General features: G+C 40.7%; 2 protein-coding genes across 7 annotated transcripts in view; one reads left to right on the forward strand and one right to left on the reverse strand.

Moving 5' to 3' along the window:
• Positions 1–23,627, forward strand: part of gpc5a (glypican 5a) — a 310,361-nt gene that overhangs the window by 206,675 nt on the left and 80,059 nt on the right. The window lies entirely within an intron of this gene.
• The window catches only part of gpc6a (glypican 6a), a 297,605-nt gene that overhangs the window by 37,532 nt on the left and 236,446 nt on the right, over positions 1–23,627 (reverse strand). For all 6 annotated transcript variants that reach the window (XM_046032409.1, XM_046032411.1, XM_046032412.1 and 3 more), the window contains 2 exons: positions 21,992–22,157; positions 897–1,027 (listed from right to left, as the gene is read on the reverse strand). In XM_046032409.1, coding sequence (XP_045888365.1) covers positions 897–1,027; positions 21,992–22,157 — 297 coding nt within the window. The remainder of the gene's footprint in view (positions 1–896; positions 1,028–21,991; positions 22,158–23,627) is intronic.

The following is a 23,627-nucleotide window of genomic DNA, read 5'->3' on the forward strand; positions in this document are numbered from 1 at the left end:
CTAAAAAACCTTTTGACAAGAAAGACAGTGAAAAACAATTCGGTGTGTGATAATATCCTGATTGAGCTGCCTCAAATTTAAAACTATTGCAAAGACTGATTAGCAATTTGAACTCTGAAGAGACTGAAGAGGAAATGAGTTGCGTCTCTTGCATGATAAACTGTCTCACCTTTATATACATATATGTTTTGCCAATTACATTTTGGAGGAAACGTGTAGGCCAGTTCTCATCTTGCATCCCAGGTGTGGTTAGGTTTAGACCACCCAAACACTTCAGCTGCGTTCAGACTGCAGGCCACTGTGACCCAAATCCGATTTTTTTGCCCATATGTGAAGCAGATCTGATCTTTTTATGACAGTGTGAACAGGCCAAGTCACATGAAATATAATCTTTTCCAGTTCGGATTTGGACTTTGTGACAGATACATTCAGGAAAAATGTTTCCTCACCATATTGATAAAAGCTTACTGTGATGTGGGATGTATGTTTGTTTGAAAATCTTTGCTTTTATTAATCAGTAGTATATAAACATGATTTTTAGGAGACATGGTTGTGCATTGAAGCCTGTCACTGTGTTTTAGAAACCATCCAACATATACTGAAGTTAAATTTTATATTTAAATTTTCTGGATTAAAAATAATGTTGCAACATTTAGAAATAACTAGGTTGAGGTAGATACATGCAACTCACTTAAAACGCTCATTGATTTCCCCTTATCTTTTTCTTTTCACATTTTGTATAGTGTCATTGTAATTGTCCTGTCTATTGGGTTGTTTCCTGTAAATCTTTGTTATCCAGCATTTTGCACAAATTAATTAAATAAAAATGTCTTAAAAAATTATTTATGAATGCAGTTTATGTTTTCAGTGTAAAGATATATTACTTTATACAGTACCTTGGCTGACACTTGCATGCTGTTGTCCTGCATGGTCATTATAGCCTCAGAGATCTTGATGTCAACTGGCTCTATAACTGCCTCAATGTTGAAGGGTCCCTCCAGTCTGTCTGCCACCAGTAACATAGCATCTGTCATAACAGAGAGGACACATGTCAGCTCAGAGATATTAAACACTCAAACACAGAGAAATTTTACTACTTTTGTTTACACACACACACACATCAATATGTTCACGTCATCTTTGAGCAGTAACAATACTCAATGAGAAACCCTCAGGGTTCTGTGCTCCATCATGTGTCTATGACATAGGTCCAAGTAAGAGTACAAAGAACGGGGCCTTCTCCAAATGTGTTGACTGCCAATAATTACAAACACAAAAGGAACCTGCCAGTACCTTCATCTAAACACACAAACACACAGAGACAGGGAGATAGAAGAACTCTGCAGGATATGTGATATCAAGTAGAAATAAAATTCCAATGTGCTAAATTTACAAATAGCTTATACATAAAACAAATCATTGATTTGCATACATGGTAATCACTCCAGTTACAGAGAATGACAAGACCTCTGATGTATTCATCTATCCATCCATCCATCGTCAACCGCTTATCCTGCGTACAGGGTCGCGGGGGTATTCATCTATTTGCTTTAGTATTTCTAGACTGTGAAAGTATGTCATTAAATAAATAAATTCATGTCTATATATCGTGCTATTTTTTACTTTTTAATTAGATCTCAGACACATAGTACTTAACTTAATTCTTTCTGTCAAACATGAGGTCCATAGGACACCAAAAGCAGGCAAATACTTAGCTTTACCATTTTGCATCACTGATGGTAAGTGATGAAATAAGGTACAGTATTATATTTGTTGTTTCTTTGTCTGTTTGCCAAAACCCAAACCTCTCACATCATCTAATCATGTCTTTAGAAAAGATCTATATTTTTCTCTGTGCCAAATGAACAGGTACAATAAAAACAGTCAAAAAAAGAGAAAAACTAAACAAAAAACAAAAAACAGGGACCATGACCTTATTACTCTGGATGAGTCTTGGCATGAATCAATACCTAAACAGATTACCCACCAAACTGTCACTTTATATTTTCATTAAAACAATGTGATATTAATATGTTCATATAGAGGGATGGTCTTATCGATCGTGTAAGCCTGGGAGATATCAGCTGTGAAAATAATGTGTTTGATATTTTCATTAGACTCCATCTTGTCACTCAAAAAAGTAATTGAAAGTCCAGCAAGTCTTATTTGAGTGGTTAGCACTGGTTAATTGGTAAGGGCAGATAATTTATTATTTGTTCAAACTTGCAAAATAGTCTGTAATCGGGACCTTTCTTTTGGAATACATGGGTTCTGACTCTAGGATCAGATTTTGTTAGAAATTCAAAGCAGAATTCAGAAAATATTCTTATTCTTAAATAATTTACACAGAGGAAGAAACCAAAATACAATTCCTAATTATTTCCTTTTAAAGAAAAGTACAAGTATTAAAGAAAAGGGATAGAGATATTCCATCTGTTATTGTCAACAAATTCAAACACAACAGTGCTTTTCTCCGTCTCTGACTACATTCTGACATCCCCAGTCTGTCTGTGACACTTACTTGCAAGCCAACTGGTTTCTACTGAAGATTAAATCTTTAAAATCACAAATACAGTTTATACTTTCATTTTGAAAAAAAGGCTAAATAAATTGAAGAAGTTGGGCACTGTAGTTTTTAGCCAGCAGTAGTCAAACTTGAGTAAATTGTGGTTATTTTGGGACTTGAGAACTATTTCCAGCTGTGGAATTGATGCACTAGTAAATGTTTACAGACGCAAGTATGTGGGATCAACTCAAAATAAATTACAGTGCCAAGGTTCATCATACAAAGGAACATATATAGCAATGCAAGATTATGGCACAGAGGCTACACAGAAAATACTTTTTGTGGAATTTGTTGACAATAAGAAAACTATAGTAAGTTATCTGCTGCTGTCTTATCATTGTCGAGGTTTCGTTGTGTCAGCACAGTTTACAATTCAGTTTCAAAATATCATCAGTGAGCTGTGAGAAAATTTGGGACTTTGGGAGCTACACTAAACTGATCACTTCAAATCAGGGCAAGAAGTCCTCATACATAAACGGCAAACCAGGTTATTGGTCACTTCCATAGTGGCATGACTGATGATGAGTGTTTTCAGATATGCCACTTTGTGGGTCAGGTATGATTATGTTTAGGCAACTGCTTTACCATAACCAAACTACTTGGTTATGGTTAAAATGTTGCTATATTGGTTGAAGGAAACCAATACTGGCTGACTGCTGGCATGAACTCTCGAGTGTCAAAGCTGCACTTTTAACATTGTGTATTGTAGCTTGGTATGGAAACTTATTCAGTAAGAAAAGCTTGGGAGCCTTGTAAAATTGACAAATGAGATCATTGGGGTAAGTCAGGTATAGCTCTCACAATTATAGTGTAACAGGCTGGCGCTGAGGAAAGCCAATACCATTCAAGATTGTCCTGGCCAGCCCTTGCAGAATGAGTTTGAGCTCCTGCCCTCAGGCTGGCATTTCAAAGTGCCTGTCATGAGACCTAAGGAACATAAAGTCTCCTTCTTCTCAGTGGCTATTGACAGGACAGGATATTAAGCTCACCCGCTTGACTGGGGGGAGTGATTTAGAGGACAGGTGAGTACAGAGAAGAGAGCACTAGCCTGTTTAAAGAGAGGTGAATTAAAAGCATAAAGATTAATACTCAAACCTGGTATTGGCAATTAACATTGGATTAAGTTGTAAAATTATCCAGGGGCCCTGTTTCAGCCTAGCAACCTTTCACTGCTTGACTTGATTGGATTTGAAAAGAGCACAAAAGTCAGTCCATTTATTTTTTGTACTCACTGTAGACTCCTTAAGATTTTAAAATTGCCCAACAAATATTAAAACTATATAAAAATATAATTTATGGCCTAATACTTTACTTTTGGTACATAACTATTGTAGCATTTTGTAGTAACTGGAATCTTATATACCAGTTGTGTGCTGATTTACTATACATGTAAATTTTACCTTATTAATGTAAATATTGTTTTATTTTGCTTTTGCATTGACCTACTGCAATTTCCTTATTGAGTTTAAACGGTTTATTTTTATCTCATGGTTGATTGATTTGAACTACAACTTTTCCATCTGCACATTCTGACATGCTTAATGAGAAAACCCAACCAGCATCTGGGAGAAGCAAGCAGATATCTGGGATTGCCATTGTGAGATTTAGTGAAGAAAGAGACAGCTGACGGGTGCCTGGCCATGATCACGCAACACTAATTCTGACTACACCTGTTTTGCAAGTTTGTTGATAAAACATACAATTGGCTCACTCCTGCGTTATATCCAGTAACTGATTACATTATTTAATTTTAAACCCACAAGCATGTATAAAAAAAAGTATACAATGCAAGAAAATACAAATACCTTACAACCCTGGCACCATCTGGCAGTCTGATAACACTTTAGTATGTACATCATTTAAGCATATTGGACAAAAAAATATTAATAACTATAGTAGTATGTAGTATTAACTATATCATTTTTTTAAACTTATTTTTTCAAAATAAACAAATAAACATCAGAAATCAGAAATGTGCTTTTACAGTGTACTAAGTGAATAGACCTACTGATAGACGCTCTTCTTTCTGTTAGTGGCTGTACCTTTGAAGAGCACTCCTGTTTGTTTACTCTGGAGTCTCAAATTGGGCGTGATGCTTGGTTAGATTTCCATCAGAAGCTGGCTGAAGGTCATCGCAGGGGGCCAGCCCATGTCCTCTGAAGCCTTCAGCTACCTATGTTTAGCAGAGTACTGCTCTAACGCTACTGCAGAAAAAGCCTCAGTGAAATTTAGTGAGTAGCAATTCTGTTACTGATTCCATAAAGACTCAAATACCTAAATGATATCCTCCACCGAGTCCTGACAACCTATTTTTCATATAGCCTAATGAATATTTGATGGATTGCGAGTATGAGTCAGCCATATGAATTGAAGGAGGGTTACTTCTACGTGCTTAAATAACTTCTGAAATTATGTCACATACTTGTACACTTTTTTAAAACGATGAGCTGATGATGAAAAGCATCTTAAAGATGAATCTGTTCTAACCATAAATCATTAGGAGGGCAAAGAAAAGCACACATTTCTGTGCTGTTTCAATTTAACACAATGTTTAGCTTGTATGTCATACCATCTATAGCCTACTATCACATAATTGGGTAAAAGTACTTGATACTTGTCCTGAAAGGGGGTTTGTTGTTGTCCTTCTTTATTTGGAATGGCATTTAGATTAAGCCACACTCACAATCGTGACACATTGTTTGAAAGCACACAGCCTCAGGATTCTGTTTGTGGAAACTATTTGAAAATTCCCAAATCTCTGCAACAACAGTTGCTTATTTTGTTTAACTTTCATGGACTAATTGTAACTTTTAGATGGTTGAGAGAGAAAGAGTTAACTTTCAGAAGAGACTAGGATCAGGACTTCATTCAAAGGGGTTGGGGGAAACTGCCAGATTTGGATTATCAATAAACATTCAAATAGATTTTTAAACTTAAAAATGCCTTTGAATACGGTTCCTGATGATGTATACAAACTGAGAGATCATTTACATTTTTTCAGTTCTTTGTTGCAAATTTTTGATTCTATCAATATCACTCTTTTAACTAGGATTATTAACCAAAGCACATATTTTATAAATTATTTTTTAAAATGCTTTTCTGTTTTCCCCTTTATCTGATATTTGTTTGGGCATCAGTTTCATGTAATGATAAAATAGTTAATTTGCCTTGTGTATTAACAAATAAACAATCGATTTGTACCACTGTTCATCCATTTATTCATTGACTAACACAGTGGGTTGTATTAGCATGGCTGTTTGCTGCTGGCGCCAACTTTTTTTTTTTTGGCTTCAGGCTGCAAGCTTGGTTATTTTCTAATGGAAAACTCTATTTTTTTTCTCACCCAGAGGGATTTGGAAATACTCCAACAAACTACCTGCAGAGTGAGTCCCTTGGAGGACAAAACAGTAATTCATGTGTGAATCTGTGACAAATCTACAACTTTTTTGTGAGCATGTTGAGAAACAAATAAATGGTTTTCCTTATTACAGGGAGGCATTTTTAACTCCTTGAATTTTTATTTCTTGACAGTTTTATTAACTTTCACAGGGATTTCTGCCATGTGTTTCTGATCCCAGTCATAGATCAAATTAACTGCTTTTACTTTTGATCACCGATAGTCAGTGCAGTTTTGATATGGTAAGTGGTGCTGGAGTATTCAATAAATACACCCAGTATAACATCAATATATGTCACATACTACTGGATCAATCAAATCCAATCAGTCATAATGTATTATATCTCTGTATTCTTGCTTATTGCATTGAAACTACATAGTTTAAAACTATTGACAAGAAAAAACAATGAAACACTGAAAAGTCGGCCTCTTTCACTCCATTTATAATTTTACTGAAACGTAGTGATCCAGGCACATTGATGATTTTTTTTGATATTATACTGCAAATAAAGTTCTTGAAGGTTGGAGTAGCTGAAATCTCTGCTGAGATTTACATATGTTAATTAGTTAATGGCTAAGTTAACAGCCTTTAAATCTTAGTGAGGGGGAGTTAATAATGATTTCTCTATTGTTGACTATTTCACACCACAAATGCCAGACTGGTCCAAGTAAAAGAAATCTTTCTTGGGACTGCATGACTGCACTGGAGTCAATGGGAGAATGTCTCGGGTTACGTATGTAACCCTTGTTCCCCGAGAAGGGGAACGAGACACTGCGTCGGTGACGACACTATGGGAACGCCTCTGGGCGTGGCAGGGCTGAACTATGAATGAAACTACTCCAATCCTATTGGTGTTGCTAGAACGGTAGCGTGTGACAACGTAACCAGAGGGGTATATAAGCACGCCGGCACACAGGACACATTAGCCCTTTTCTATGAAGCAAGGCACTCCAGGCGGGGTGAGGTATGGCGGACCGACGCAGTGTCTCGTTCCCCTTCTCGGGGAACAAGGGTTACATACGTAACCCAAGACATTCCCCTTCGAGGGGACGGTGACGACACTATGGGAACGAGATACCCACTTAGGCCGCGCCGAAACCCCGCCTGCCCCCAGCGTGCAACCTGAGGCACGACTAAGAGGAGAGCGCACGGGTGCCGGGTGCAGAAGGAAGGTCCAGACTGTAAAACCGGATGAAAGTGTGAGGGGTAGCCCAGCCAGCCGCGTCACACAAATCCTGGAGTGACGCCCCTGCGAGGAGGGCCCAAGAAGCCGCCATGCCTCGAGTATAGTGCGCCCTTACGGCCATAGGTGAAGGCAATACCGTGCACCTCATAGGCCAGGGAAATAGTCTGAACGATCCAGTTGCTGATGGTGTGTTTAGAAGCGGGGAGCCCAGCCTTGGGGGACCCGAAACACAGTAGCAACTGGTCTGCTTTCCTCCACCGGGAAGACCTCAGAGTGTAAATAGTCGGTGCTCTGACAGGGCAGAGCAGATGAAGTCTCCCGTCCTCCGCCGTCACATGAGGTGGGGGATGAAACGCCTGCAGCACCGTGGACCCTGCCAGTCTGGCCGGAACCTTAGGGACATAACCTGGACAAGGGTGCAGGATGGCCCTGACCCTCCCCGGGGCAAACTCCAGGCATTGGGGAGAAATCGAAAGTGCCTGGAGAGCCCCCACCCTCCTCAGAGAGGTGATAGCGAAGAGAAAGGTCATCTTAAGGGTCAGGTGCTTGGCCTCAGCCGACTCCAGGGGTTCGAAGGGGGCCTCAGCCAGCACTTCAAGAGCCACTGCCAGGTCCCAGGTGGGAACCCTGGAACGAGTCACGGGTCTCATCCTCCTGGCTCCACGGAGGAAGCGCACGACCAGTGGAAGCCTCCCCAATGGCCCATCACTGAGAGGGGCGTGGAATGCTGCAATGGCAGCCACATACACTTTGAGCGTGGTAGGGGAGAGGCCAGCGGAGAAACGGTGCTGGAGGAACTCCAGTATCACAATTACCGAGCAGGTAACTGGGTCCACCGCCCGTTCTCTGCACCAGGTGGTGAACATATTCCACTTCAGGCCGTACATCCTTCTCGTGGACGGGGCTCTGGAGCTGACCAGCGTCTCGACTACTCCTGTCGTCAGGCCCGCCTCCAGGAACTGCGCCCCCTCAGGGGCCAGACCCATAGCTGCCACAGGGCGGGGTGCGGGTGAAAGATCCGGCCCTCCGCCTGGGACAGCAGGTGTCTCCTCAGAAGGACCTGCCAGGGGGGCCCTCGAGGAGCGATATTAAATCCGAGAAGCACACTCGTGCCGGCCAAAACGGGGCTACTAATAATAGACTGACGCCGTCCTGGTGGACACGCTCCAGAACCGTGAGCAGAGCGACTGGGGGAAACGCATACAGACGCGGCCTTGGCCACGTCTGCACCATGGCATCCAGCCCTAGCGGGGCTGGGGGCGAGAGGGAGAACCATAGGGGACAGTGCGCCGTCTCTTGGGACGCAAACAAGTCCACGTCTATGGGGCCAATCTCTTCGCATAATAACTCCATTCCCCGGGCCTCAGCCCCTGTCTCGACAGCAGGTCTGCTCCCTGATTCTGGGTCCCAGGGACGTACAATAGCTCTGAGGGACAGCAGTCTCTGCTGGGACCACAGGAGGATCTGATGTGCCAGTTTCTCCGGCAACTCACCGGCGACCCACGGTGTGTGAGCCCGATCGCTTTCCAGCTGCAACCCCTCGAGGCGGGCAGACCGGTGAGAGCTCGCTGGCGGCTAGCGTGTCCCGAGCGCCAAGACGGCGGGAAGCCTGTTGCCTGAGCCGCCATAAGGGATCAGTCTCTCTTCGGGGGGGTGGTGGTGGTTGGCCCCCCTACTCGAAACCTCAGGACCTCTTCCCCGAGACTGAATGACGATACTCAGGCCTGTCTTCTCGGGGGGCTGTAGGCGAGAGCATCGCCTCGCGCCCCAGGTTTGTTGAGAGGGACTACGGGAAGCGACGCTTCATTTCTGGCTCCGGCGGTAGGAGCTAGCCGAGGGCGGAGCTCGTCTCTCTTCAGCCGTCGCCGTCCTGGACCCAGACCGATATTGCTCAAATGCCTCTCCCTGCCTTTGGCATGCTGAAACCTGCTGACGACAGCATCCACTGCCTCACCAAACAGGCCAGTAGGAGAGAGGGGCACATCCAGGAGAAAAGCCTTCCTTCCCCTAGATGCCCAAGAGGTTGAGCCACAGATGGCGTTCCATAGCCACTGGAACGGGCCGTCTCCTTGGTAACACGGAGTGTTAAGTCCGTAGCTCTACGGAGCTCAGTCAGGTCCTCCTCAGAGGGACCTCCCCCTAAGTCACAGTCTTTGAGAAGATCGGCCTGGTACGCCTGCAAGGTGGCCATGGTGTACAGGCTTGCACCAGCTCGACCCACTGCCATGTAGGCCTTGCCCACCAAAGTGGATGTCGTCCGACACAGCTTGGTGGGGAGCGCCGACGTCTGAAGGAATGAAGCGAGGGTGGGAGAAAGATAGCTCGCGAGTGCTTCCTCCACCCGAGGCATCGTTCCAAAGCCGTGCTGCTTAGTTTCTGTCACGCTGCTGTAGTCCAGCAGAGGGGATGCAGTCAGCCATGCAGAGCAGCTCTCTTTTTTTTTTTTCCTCGGTCTGTTCCATGATTTCCACAACTCATTCTGTAAATCAGGAAAGAATGGCGAGGATCGACGCGGGGGTGGCGCTCGGGCTGCAGAAAGCTCATTGAGGTTACTGCCGGCCCGCGGCTCCTGCCCCGCCTCTCATAGCTGGTCGCGGACTGATGACGTCAGCTCCCGGAAGTCATCCTCCATGATGCTAAGCACGTCTAGCTCCTCAGAATCAGACTGTGCAAGCCTCTCTAAACTCGGGCGGGAGAAGCCGAGAAATGGGCTCCGAATGGGGAAGAGAGGAGGCGGAGTCAGCAGACGAGGACCGGAAAAAGGCCTCAGCCGTCCTGACGCCCTCAGAGCTATCACGCTGCGATCCCCATGACCGTAGCCGCCGCAACGCTTCAGCAACCGCGGGGCCTGAGCGACGGGGAAAGCGCATCCGACCGTCTTACGAAAGAGAGCCGCACGAGACCTCAGCACCCTCAGGGACCGGGCCTCGCCATGGCCGCAGGCAGCCCCCTTGAGAGCTGCCTGGGCGTGCGACATCCCCATACAGGAACACACATCTCATGAGTCTCCCCAGCCGCGATGTAGCGTGAGCATGGAAAAACACATTGTCGGAACTGATTACCAGACATGGTCTCTACTGCTTCGTCAGGATTTCCAGGTAAGACAACAACTTTCTCGACAGTGGAGCTTCCAAACATACTCAGAGTGCCTGCTGAATAAAAAAAGGGCTAATGTATCCTGTGTGCCAGCGTGCTTATATACCCCTCCGGTTACGCCGTCACACGCTACCGTTCTAGCAACACCAATAGGATTGGAGTAGTTTCATTCATAGTTCAGCCCTGCCACGCCCAGAGGTGTTCCCATATGTCGTCACCGACGCAGTTCGAGTTCCCTCGAAGGGGAACCAGAGTCTCAAGTCTTGTAAATTCAGTACAGAATAGAACAGTACAGAAATGGTTCAGTCAGGCCTAGACTGTGATCAAAATCATCTTGCGTGATTCAATTGTTTAATATTTTTCAAATGTCAATTAAAGCAGTAATCCTTTTATTAAAATATAAAATACATTTTGAAATCACTCAATTTCACACTCACCCCAGTTATATTTTTCCAATGAGCATCAGCAACAGTTTGTTATTGCAGCAATTGCCCTTCCGGTCTTGACGTGATTTTATTGGGTGATAATTCTGTTGCTGGAAATTATGAACATTATGCAAAGAAAATTGTGCCCACAAATACAAGTCTAACCAACGATTCAAAGTTGAAATGTTGAAAGTGAAAAGAATAACTTTCACTACCTGCCAATGGTGGTGTTTTACTCCACATGCTAGAAATTGCACTAACCATGACAAATGTGTAAATGTGCATGAATCAGTTTCCCCAAACTCTTCTTCTATGATAAATCGTACATACATGTCATGAAGTCATTGAAGTCTGTAGATAAAAAAGAACTTTTAACTTAAATGTTATTGAGAATTTTTTCATTATATAATGTTTTTGCTTGGAATACTAATGGTTGAGAGAACACTTTTGAGATTTGATTTTATTAATAACCAAATTCCCTCAGAAGTTAAATTATTTTCCCCTTCTAAGTGATTTCTGACTGCAAACCATTCCACTGTTCTGGGTAACATAATGAGCATGGCCAGTGTACAGTAGTTTATTCTGCAATAACAAAAACAACGCTGCAAAAAGCATCTTAAATCTGCAGAGTAGCTCCATGTCAACGTCCCTGAGCATGCTTGGAGACAGGGCTCCTTGTTTTACATGCTTCGCTAGTTTGACAAGCTGAGAGGAAAACTAAGCCGGCTTTGTTCAGTGAGGGAATGCGTCACCTAAATATGGTGTTTTGATGTGCTGTTTGTTGCTGCTGTCTCTTTTTCTATTTTCTATCACAGCATACAATTGCCACTTAGCACGTGCAAAGAATTATTGGAATAGGAGATTATACTAGTTCAAAAAACAGTATGAACACAGAAACTGGAAAGAAATCCAGATGATAATGGTACAATAGAAACATGAAAAAACATCAAATTGTTAATGTTTAATTTTTTTCTTTTATTCTTGTGTATAGACTAATTGAGTTTAGCTCTATTGTTTTTAATTTTCATACTCAAAATTACTGTTCCATGTTTCCTACACTGGGTAGCACAGTGACCTTGTGGATAGCACTGTCGCATCACAGCAAGAAGGTCCTGAGTTCAAACCCCGGTCGTCCTGGACTTTCTGTGTTTGCATGTTCTCCAGTCTCTCTGTCTCTCCTTATTATATACTGCACTGTAAAAGGCTAACTCCCTTCCCCGAAGTATATAAAAGGCATCCAGAATTAATAAGTCAGTGCGTTTCACATGCACTCCATAATTACATGCAGAGATAAGCAACACCTGCATTAATGAAAGTATTATGTAAACAGCTTAGTTTATTGTACTTGTATCAAGGTTGTAATAAGAGTAGTAGTAGTAAGAGTAGGGATGGGGATCATTAATTGTTATTGATAATGATACCCTTATTGAGCTGCTTCACGATCCGATTCTTTATCGATACCACCATCGATACTTTTGGCTACTATTATTTGGTGACGGTTATTTGGTAAAGACCAGACACAACGGGCATGAAGAAGGCCTGCACGGTATGAGGAAAATATTCAATGTGCGCTAATGTTGTTATATATTGAGATGACATATGACTTGAGATAAATAAACATAATATTGAAATGCTCATAGCTGCCTGGTTGTTTTTAAATTAATAATACGATTAGAATTTAATATTTTAAATACAGCTAAATATTGTTTCTAGAGCAGCAACATTAATGTTTACAACAGCAAAGTCACCATATAGTCAATTTGAAATCACAATACTGAGTGACGTTTAGAAATCAGTCTGTATCAGTCCCTCCTCTTCATCCTCCTCTTCCTCTCTGCTGTTAATCACTGCCTGCAGGTAACGTTACCTGATGGAAGGAGGAGCGCCTGATTTGTCTCAGCCAGAAGCTTAGTATTTAACAATTTTTAAGACTACAGACCAGTCTATGCTCCAGACAGACAGCTTTCTATTAGTTTGTTTGTAACATTTGGCTAATTGCCTAGCTAACGTTAGCTGTGCTTGTATAGGACACACAGGATGAGAGACTGAGGACAGAGCAGTTTAAAATGAACCCTTTCTACATGTTTACCTTTAGACAGGTGTACTGATAAAGTATTGTCTTTTTACTCGCAAAGGTTTTATTGCACATAATGAGCGCTGCTGTCGGCAACTCGAGTAGTTTGGAGCTAACTTAACTTCATCACAGAGACGAGCTCGTTTACGTCTCTCTTTGCAGGGCGCTGTGTGTGTGTGTGTGTGTGTGTGTGTGTGCGCGTGTGTGTGTGTGTGTGTGTGTGTGTGTGTGCGCGCGCGACAGAGAGCAGCAAAGGCGGCAGTCCAATGATAAACAGTCTCGGTCCTGTTTAATACCGCGTTCCGGTGCGATCAATAAATAAACATTAGTTTTCTTGTCCAGACTTAATCTCAAATGTATAGCGAAGTTTGAGGTGTTGCCAAAGTATTTCACTGTCTTTGCACACACAGCACACAGAGCAACATTATTATCTTCACAGCTAAAACACAGCCAGACATAACTGCTTTTACAGTCAGCCAGAGTCAGTATTCAATCGCGGGAAATGTAGAGGTCAGCAGCGGCTCACTTCAAATAAGCTCCCTCACAGAGCCGTAGCGCCAGCATTACTTTGACAGGCGGAAGGGAAAGTAGTTCGTAGTAGTTAGTAGAGCAGGAAACGTTGGTATCAGAAATATCGATACTTTAGGATCGATCCGCACATCACTGGTTTCAAGATAAATCAGATTTGATGCTCGAGACATAACGTTACATTACAGGACCCGCTAGTCTCGATAGCAGTATCGATAAGCTCGGACGTTATTGATTTTTGGGTTTTGAGATATTTTGGAACCTGGTCCTTTTAGAACCGGGTCTCGATCCCCATCCCTAAGTAAGAGTAAGCATACTATAACTCGAGCTGGTTCACCCATCAATCTTTGGAATTGGTCTTTGCCTGTTAACAGCATATTTTTTTTCCTTTGGCTTTTTAATTCTTTGCAGAAGCCACAAAGGTCACAGACCGAAACCAGTATGTTAGAGTACTATGTTAGAGCAGCATGGCTTGCTGTGGTCATCAACCAATAAAATGGTTTGAGATCACAAAAGGTACAGAATCTTGGGTTACGGTATAAATGTATTAATCTGAAAAACAAAACACACTAAATGTCAATTAAAATTCAAAAGGCTCTGACTTTAAGTAGACTGGAATTACAGTATGGCATCTGTCTTTCTCCCTTCTCTCTTTCTCTCTCAACCCAGTCGACCAAGTCCACCTTGAATCTAGGTTCTGTTCGAAGTTTCTGCCTGGTAAAAGGTTTTCCGTGCCACTGTCGCCAAGTGCTTGCTCATGGTGGAAATTATTGGGTCTCCGTAAATAACATTATAAAGACTCCACTTTTGTGTGCTTCTTGAGTTCCGAACATGTTTAATGAGATTATAGAAAATAAGCTATAAATTATCTAAAATGCTACAATTTCCAGTCAAGTTATGTGTAAAGTTAAACAATTATTAAACAACCAATGGAAGACCTGCAGATTATTTTGAAGCAGTCAGCACTACACTGACTAACTCGGATAAAGCCATGGATTAATTTTTGTCCCAACAGACCACTGAGCTCCCTGACTTTCTTTCAGGGGCTCAGTCTCAGTGGATAAAAACACACAGTCATGCAATAAGAGATTACAAACACATTATGTCTTTGCCAGCGTGTTCTACAGTGCAGTGATGCATTTATGTTTCAGTTTAAGAGCCACAGTACAAAATGACTTGCAAATGGTTTCATGTCATTTATCAAGTAAACTCCAAATCCAGATACTCCAAATCAGATTGTTCCTGTCAATCATTGTTACATCAGGTTTGATACAGTATCAGTATCCCTCAAAGGATACAACTTGCATTCTTCACCTTTGCTAAACTATCTTCATGATCACATCCACAGTAAAGCTCATGATCATGATGAAGCTCACTGTTTGTGTAACAAGTGTGAAACAAACCTCACCCACCCTTTCACACTTACACAGAGCACTCCTGTCTAAACACAAACACTGTCAACTGTACCTGTAACACCACAAACTGTCGTTATATGTTTGATTTAAACAAATAAGATATAACATGTTAGTTGGTGAGCTTTAGAGCTGCAGTTTGGCACATGACTTTAGAAACAGCCAGGCTAGCTGTTTCCCCCTGCCTCCAGTCTTTATGTTAAACTAAGCTAACAGCTTAACAGCTGATGGCTGTTGCTGTGGCTATATATTTACTGTACAGGTGTGGGAGTGGTATCAATCTTCTAGTCGAACTCTTGGCAACAAAACATCAGTACACTTCCCAAAATGTCACAGTATTCCTTTAGGCATATGCAATTTGAAAAGGCAAAAATATGCAATAACATTAAAATGTATAAAACAATGCATCTGATATCGCTTAACAATATGGTTTCCAGAAAAATAAAACAATTAGGATAAGATACAACAAAAACAACACTCAGCGTGTGCATGTGTGTGAAGGCAATACAATTACCAAATAAAACATTGCTGGCCATCAGCTGTGGTAACTCATAGTATTACAAAAATCATATGTTGCTTGTATAAAGTGTAGCTGCAAAAGCATTCTGGCCACATATACAGAAAATCAGCATCTTGCAGATTCTACACAGCCAGTAGCAATTAGAAAGAAAATATGCTGGTTCTTGATTATGCTGAGAATATGGAGATCACTTCCACTAGGCTAAGTGAGTCATCCAGCCTTGAGCTCTCTGACAGGGAGAAACCCACTAGCTAGCTTGTTTGTTTGTTCCTATCATGTTTGTTACCGAGTCCATCATGTTTGATACTCTGTCAGTTTGAGCGCCTGTGAGTCTGGTCTCTGTGTGTGCTTGCATTTGGTAAATGTTACTTAAAAATGCAGTTTTTTATGACATACTTGAAGAATCTTAAAGACCACTCAATAACTCTACCGTTAAACCATGTGGATGTTGAGCGACACCGTAGAGTTTTTACAGTAAGAAAGGTAAAGATTTTTCTAAGGCTACACTGTGCAGTAAAGAAGAGTGCAAGCTTAGTTTCTGCCAAGCTATCTATATCATTTAAAGTAAAGCACTGGCAGGGTGTTCATCTTCATAATCTCACTGACATCATAGAAAGTCCTTCTTGGAGGACAGAAAAAATACTGGCTTGAATTCTCATGAACTGGGGGGCTGTGGGGAGGTTCAGTTACACTGGGACACAATCCATGCAATTAAAAAGAAATGAGCAAATAAAATCAATGAGGATCACTTACAGTGTGGTGTCAAAGGACTCGACAGAGGACAACACAAGACTATATCTTAATTAGGAGAAATAATGTGTACACAGGCACAGCCGAGTGCAAGCAATAAGGGAATACAATTTTATTCACACATCACTTCTCATTTAAAGCTAGAAGTAGTTCATTACTTTTACTGTAAATACATAGAATTGACTGTTTGCTAAGCCCTGTCCCCTTTAGTTTACTATACCTGTCAATCTTTCCATTCTCACATGGCACATAAAATGATAATCGTGGATTTACCACAACCATTATCAATTCTTTGTCATTTTTGAAACAACTGGTCCTTGATTTCAGACAGAGGTTGACAAAAGCAGGCTTTGTTTTGTCGGCTGAAACTGTAACAAGCCAAGATTTCATCAGCTGTCGCTAGCTAGCTAATTAAGCTAACATTAGCTCCAGGAGTTGATTGAAAACAATGTGTCCAGCTGACTATTAATGATGAGGTCTTAAAAAGCCACTTTAGGGCTACCATGCTAATAGACTGAGGAAATAATTAAGACACATTTTTATTGTACAAGGTACAAGATTATTTATTTGTCATTATACAGCACAAGATTGTATAACAAAACAAAGTTTGTAGTCTCTTCAAGCTACACTTTGTGTTAACGCACAGAAACAAAACCAGTCGTATTAACCTGATGGCCAATGATCTAAGTAAAATGGAGAGAGTACCTCAGAAATGTGTTTCAAGCGGGCAAACTCTTACCAGCCATGTCTCCGCACGTAATGGGAATATCCGGTGTTATGCGAGTTTTGCATGCCTCCCGAGAATTGTTTTTACTTCCACATAATGCTTTTAAACGCTATAATATCCTTTGTGGGGTTCATCAATGGGGATAAATGAAGTATATAGCCTATTCTATGAAAGTTAAGAGTCGTTAATATTTTATTACACTGAGTAGAAGTAGCCTAGCATTCATTGAGATTCAGCAAAACAATGTAGTGATAACCCCGTTTGATCAGTGTGCAGAGAAAAGTATCTGAAGAGGACCTTTAAGAGGTGAATGCAAAATTTGGCAGAAGAGATGATGGTTACCTGCCAAGATTTGCATCCACCTCTTTTCTCAGCTCAAATGAGCGTTACCAGCCGCGAGGTGCATGAAATTCTTGGCCGACATGCAGAACTCCACACAACCGGGCAAGACGCCGACAGCAGAAACAGCTGATCAGACGTGAGTTACAAGTTCGCTACGTCACAACTTTTTCGGAAGTACACACACTCACAAAGTAATATTACCTAGTTAGTTAGTGATATGCTAATACTTGGCATAGGTCATAAGCTGGTAAGCTAGACATGCTAACAATTGCAGCTTACTTTAGAGCAGATAAACAATTCTTTACATTTTGCTCTTGTGTTTGTGGTTTTGGAAAGGCTGAAAAAAAGTATTGGTCTTACTACAACCCCACGTATACCCCTTCAACATGAAGAGAAATCCACAGTCTGACAGGCCTGTCGTGTCTCGTTATGGTTGCAAAGCTATGATTGGACAACTGTTGTTTGAGGTAGGGGTTTGTCAGTCATTTAAAACATGCCATTAATTTTGGCCAGGTGTAGCTGAACTTTTTATGTTCCACTGATGTCACTTAATGCCTGTCATGGTGTGAGCCTGATGAACTACAGTAGTGTGTGAATAACACATTACTGTACCACCACTCTTTCTCTCTCTGTCTGTCTCTCTGTCCGTCTCTCTCTCTTAGGGTATTTTAACAAGGTGCTGACAAGAAAAATGATAATGATGTGTCTGTCCCGATGCAGAGCTGGGTACATTTATCATGATGGCAGGTGACTGATGCTGTGGTATCCTCCACTGGCCAAACCATGAATTCTTTCCCTGAACATTGGAGCACACCCCCACCGTACCACACACACACCCACACACACTTAAAATCAGGATGCCTAAAATCACTCAGCACAGGTACGAGCAGGTAAATCACATCCTTCCTCAGGTTTATGCTCATTGTTCACTGACAATCTGTCTTCCATTTGCAGCCCAGAAGCCACAAAGTCGTTACGGTAACCTTTACAAGCTGTCAGCTACTGTACTGTGACTGTAACTTTGAAATGTATGACATGGATCCTGTAATCATTCTTCTTCTGCATAGTGATATGTAGGCTACATATCAGGCTACAAAGTATTCACCAAGGTCATTATTGTTCCAATTTCAAGAATAAACAGCATTGGCACATTCTTTCTGCTCTCCCCAGTAATGCTTGTAAAACCCACAGAAGAGTGATAGTGACATCTTAATATCTAAATCTGCTTGTGTTTACACGTGTATATTAAAATCATGAGGCTATCAGTTTGTTAGATTGCCTCAAATTTAATTTCAATCTCAAGCTTGTAAGTCTTCTAGATTTGTTTGGTGTTACAGTGTGTCTCAAAGTCCTCTGATTGTGTTAAGTGATGTTTTAATGGCTTTGTACAGCATTTACATTCAGAACATGTTGACTTCACTGGCTTGACATCCTTACAACTAAAATCTCTATTCCTATCCATTTATTTTTACTATAAATTCCCAGCCAAAGCTAAAGGTGGTGTATATCATAGAAGTAGTAGTAGAAGTAGTTTTTCTAAATATATGAATATGTGCAGTACAGTAAAGCATTGATTAAAGATCTTAGTTTGGAAGGGGACAAAACTTTTTTGTGCATTTATTCCCAACGCAACCATTCCCTCTTTCACATTTTAAGAAGAGCCAAGAGACACATTGTGTCTTATGCTATATTTCATCAGATGAAATACATATTTTCTGTGGCAAAATGATGACAGATAAATCCTGATCTTCACTTTTCTAACAAAACAAAACAGAAAAGCAGCATGTGATGTGACTGTCATGTGTTACTCTGAATCTGTTTTTTGTGTTTGAGAGTGTGAGAATAAGGTATTGTTCTGCGCTTGCCAAAAATTGTTGTCTACAGACATGTCAGCAGTGGTAGTTGATGTCACCATGTGTTTTGGGAATAAGGGAACATGCATTTCTAGAAATGTTTAAGAGGAAGCAGGAAAACAACACTAACTGAATAGAGCAATGTAGTAGAGCTACATGATGTGATTACTGAAAACCGACTTTAAAGATGACATGTTCAGTCCCAACAGTTGTTTGTGATATATTCCAGTGCTATAAATCTATTTATCCAGTTAGATTAGAGTTTATATTATAATTCTATTTTGTGATAAAAACTTAATAATGTTCTCTCTGGTCTGTGCAAATCTAATTGCATTAATGAAATGTCGGTCCAAAATATTTTTACTGTTCCTAAAGCTAAATGAATACTAAGATATTATTCCTAACCATATTTCTGAAGTCTACCTTTTCACTGCATTGAGAAGGAATTAAGCCAAGAACTTAATAAACACACGCACGTCATTGGCCTGGACAGGGTTGATGCTTCTTCCATTAGAAAGTCTTTGACACATTGTGTTACTGCCACTCATCATCCATCATTATCTAGCACCTCAACTCAAAGCGAAGAAAAAGGTTTATAAGCCAGCTTGTTATATTTAGTCTGTTTCACAAGAAAATGCTTGGCAGGGTCCATTTTCAGTTTTTCTCACATATCATATTTCCATAAAGTAAATGACTTTACATACCAAAATAATAGTTTAAAATAATAGGCCTTTTTTCACAGCAGCCATTTTGACTTCTCATAGCAGCAAAAAGCCCCAACCCAGCATGTACAATAGCAGCACTCTGCAATTCACCTAAATTGAATGCAGCCAGTATTCATGAAATTAATTGCACATGTGCATTTTTTGCCATGACATTTCAAAATGTCCACCATTAAAAAAGGCCTATATTTGTTACAGACATGTCTGTAGGTCAGTACTGTAAAATTAGCCCATTTTTAAATGAGTTATTGTATGGTGGTTTGTAGAAGTAATGTTGCTAGTCTATACAAATTAGAGATTGTCAATTTAAATTTTGTAGGAGCTTTCTGCTAAAGGCATGTATTGTACCTCTACAGCTAATGTAGTCTTATGGTGTCAGATTGTCTTGGTAGAAGAAAATAAGTTAAACTTCAGTCTACGCTAATTACCAACACAACTGCTTCCATGTGTTTGACAAGAGATTGTGTGTGAGCATGTCACTGAAAACAAGAATGAAGCAATGACATTATTTAGAAGAAATATTTGGAAATCAGTCATTAACTGAATATGTTTTGTTTTTATTGATTTACATTATAAATACAACAATACATTTACAGTGTTAAATGTAAGATAAATCTGTCCACATTGTTTTATTCAGTGTCTTATCTATACAAAACAGATGTTGCAATAGTGTTTTCAATTTGGATTTGTTCCAATAATGTAAGAATGAGAAAAGCTCAACTTTGTACATTAGAGATAAAAAATCATTGTCTGGTTTTGGCCTTCACTTCTGATAGAACAGAGCCAACTTGGCACTCTTCTATTATTTTTTGGCCTGTTTTTAATAAAGCAGGGAACAAAACTTGTATTTATTACACACATGTCTTTGATTCAGCAGGATTTACAAAGATTACAGGCCATTTTCAGAACTCCTCTCTTTTTCTCTCTTGCTGTAGAAGTTTAAAATGAAGTTAAAAAAAAGCCTTGAGTCTCCTTTCTCCTGTGGTCTAACAAATCAATGCTATCGATAGCGACATTTAAGCATGAACAAAGTCTACAGGTAAATGTCATTGAGGGTTCTTAAAAATTGAAAGCTGTGCTTCTAATCTAACCTTCTCTAATAAGTGATGATTTAAAGGGATGACAATGACATACTGTGTACAGGCTCGATCCATAAATTTCTATAATGCAAAGATGTGCTCCAGTGGTGAGAACTGACCTGTGATACATTTAGAAATAGTCTCTGAAAGACAAATCAATATTTCTTGCAACCTGCATAGTAAGCAAATCGAAGTTCTTTAGCAACAGATAATGAATACGAAATGTCAGTAGACATCAAAAAATGAGTCTTTCATGGTGAAAATAAACATCCCTTGGGTTCTACATTTCTAATTATAATACCCTCTGCAACACTGTCTTTCCAAACCAAAAAACAATGTCTGCACAAAAAGTGGTTTAAAATTAAAAAACCACTATTTCTACACCTCAAGGGTGTTTTTGTCTAACCAGATTCATCATTCTGTTGTAACAACAGCTTTTCCCATTACTGTCAAGCACAGCATCCCTTTGCGGCAATAGATTTGCCTCTTCACAACTGAACAAGACACTAACTTTTTAACACATGTCATAAAGCTGCGAGACATCTCATTCAGTGCATAGGGGCCTGTGTTGATCTGAGACTTCAGACATGCCATTGGAGAGAACAAGCAGTACGTCATCTGATGGTTTCTCGAACGACAGGCCTGTCACAAAACAGCCAAAAGCTTAGAAGTGCAGTTCATGACACACAGTCATCAGGGATGTCTCTTGAAAAAATGTTGCCCCATTTAGAAAATATCTGTTGGTGTGGGTGGGAGGATAGGGTTGGGGTACAAAACAAATAAAGCATTGGCCTACAAAAGATCCAGCAGGAATACGCTATGTGCCTCCTTGGTATCCATTTAACAGGAGGGCTTACAGCAGCCAGCTACTTACAGCCTAACTGAAGTGCTATATTACTCACCAAGCTCAGCTGGAAACACTATAGAAAATGTGTTTGCCTAGGATCTGCTCTCCTTTATCAATCCCAAACAGCAGGGACCAGAGCTTTAAGCACCATGCCAGGACTCCAGCAATAGCAAACAACATTTCAGACAGAAAAGAAGGAATGGTTGCACAAATAAGATTTCAGTTTTGTCTCTGTAAATCCTTTAAAGCTGAATCTAACACAGCACATCCTACTGAATTCCCACAGAGACTATTCAAAGACACTGCCTTGGAAAAGTAACACTTAGAAGTACAATTTTGCACACAGACAGACAGATGGAAAGACACAAACCTACGAAGATTACAAAGAGAAAATGAGAATGAAAAATGAACGGGTACTCAATTCGAGCACTCGATTTAAATCAGAATGGGTTTTTTTTGTCCTTACCGATGAAGAGGTTCCATTCAGCATCTAGGTCTGCCTGGTTCGCTAGACAGCCCCTCATAACGTTGTGACAGTAGTTGTGACAAGGTTTCAGCCCAGGCATGCTGCGACAGTATGGACAGTACAGCATCTTAGTCAGGGCTCTGACACATGCTGGAACTACATTCACCTATGAAGCAAAGAAATGTTCTTTAGTTATATTATACATGTATATATGCATTTTATCAAGCTCATTTAACCTTGGTAATTATTTTATGACGTGCTGTATGCTTCCTAAAATGGAGAGAGAAGTCGTGATAAAAAAGTGACGTTTTCATATTTTTATGAAACATTATGAGGTTTCCACAGAAACCGCTGCTTACAACAGTCAGTGGAGATAAAGCATCAAGCATCAAGGAATGCCATTCCCTTATGAAACTTTAGGGGTGAAACGTCAGACGCATTTCAACTTTTGACAAACATCCCCATACCACATCAAATCTTCTGAAGCTTGAAATGTGAAAACCCACCAGATAAAACTTTATGACAAGACGTGGTTTACAACTCTGTCCATCTCGATTCCTTGCAAAGCGTGTGCCTTTTGTTGTTGGGCCATGTCATTGTACCGACTTGAGTGAAAGCGACAGGATTCTCACATCTGCTTCCCTTCAGAGGTGGGGATGCAGAACGAAGAGTACATCTGATAATTGGCCTGTCAGCCTCTGTATTCATGCTTGACTTTAGATTTTGTCCAGCACAGACTCTAGAGACTGCTGGTGGATGTGTGTGTGTGTGTGTAGGTGTGTGTGTGTGTGCAGGGACGGTTGACAGATTGGTCAGTGGTAGTCATAAGAAAAGCCATACAACTGGACACCACCTTCTATACTTATACCTTGGGTTTAGATGTGGCAGACACCTATCTACCCGTCACAGAAAAAATATTTGAAGAGACAGTAAAAAAAATAAAATGAATAAAAAGAATTAAGTCAAATTCTAGAGTAATGCCATGTTCATCCATCAGAGTAAAACAGTGATTTGTTTGCCGTTTCTAAAAGTCAAATCAGTGTTATTTATATGGCCCCAAATCACAAATGTGCTTTAAAGAGTTTTCTGTACAGCATCAGCCATCCTCTTCCCTTAGACCATCCATTTAGATGAGGAAAAACTAAAAGAAAAACACTTTACCAGGGAAAAAAGGAAGAAACCTAAATAAGTACCAAAACAAAGGAGGGATCCCTCCAGAACGGAGAGCCATGCATTTAAGCAAGTTTTTATTAAGATTTATTTAGTTTTACTCATTTTGTGCTTTACCATTGTCTTTTTCAGAATTATTGTTGTTAATTGACTTTTGTTAATATAATACTGTTGGAAGAAAGAAAAAGGAAACATGCAGAAACAGCCAGCACAAAGCCCAGTGATATAAATACAGCTGAAGATAAAAGTGAGATGGACGTGAAACGAGAAAACAGCATCAGTGCACTTTTGTAGCTCCATGGCAACTTCTGATGCTGTGCTATGACACTACACCCAGCTTCAGTATTCTATCCAGTCTGTTTTGTCTTTGATTTTACTGGTGCAATGCCAGACCACCTGTGTGTGCATATGTGTGTGTGTGCATATGTGTGTGTGTGTGTGTGAGAGAGAGAGGGTGTGTGTGAGA

This window comes from Micropterus dolomieu, linkage group LG20, assembly GCF_021292245.1.
Source record: "Micropterus dolomieu isolate WLL.071019.BEF.003 ecotype Adirondacks linkage group LG20, ASM2129224v1, whole genome shotgun sequence".
NCBI classification, from domain to species: domain Eukaryota; kingdom Metazoa; phylum Chordata; class Actinopteri; order Centrarchiformes; family Centrarchidae; genus Micropterus; species Micropterus dolomieu.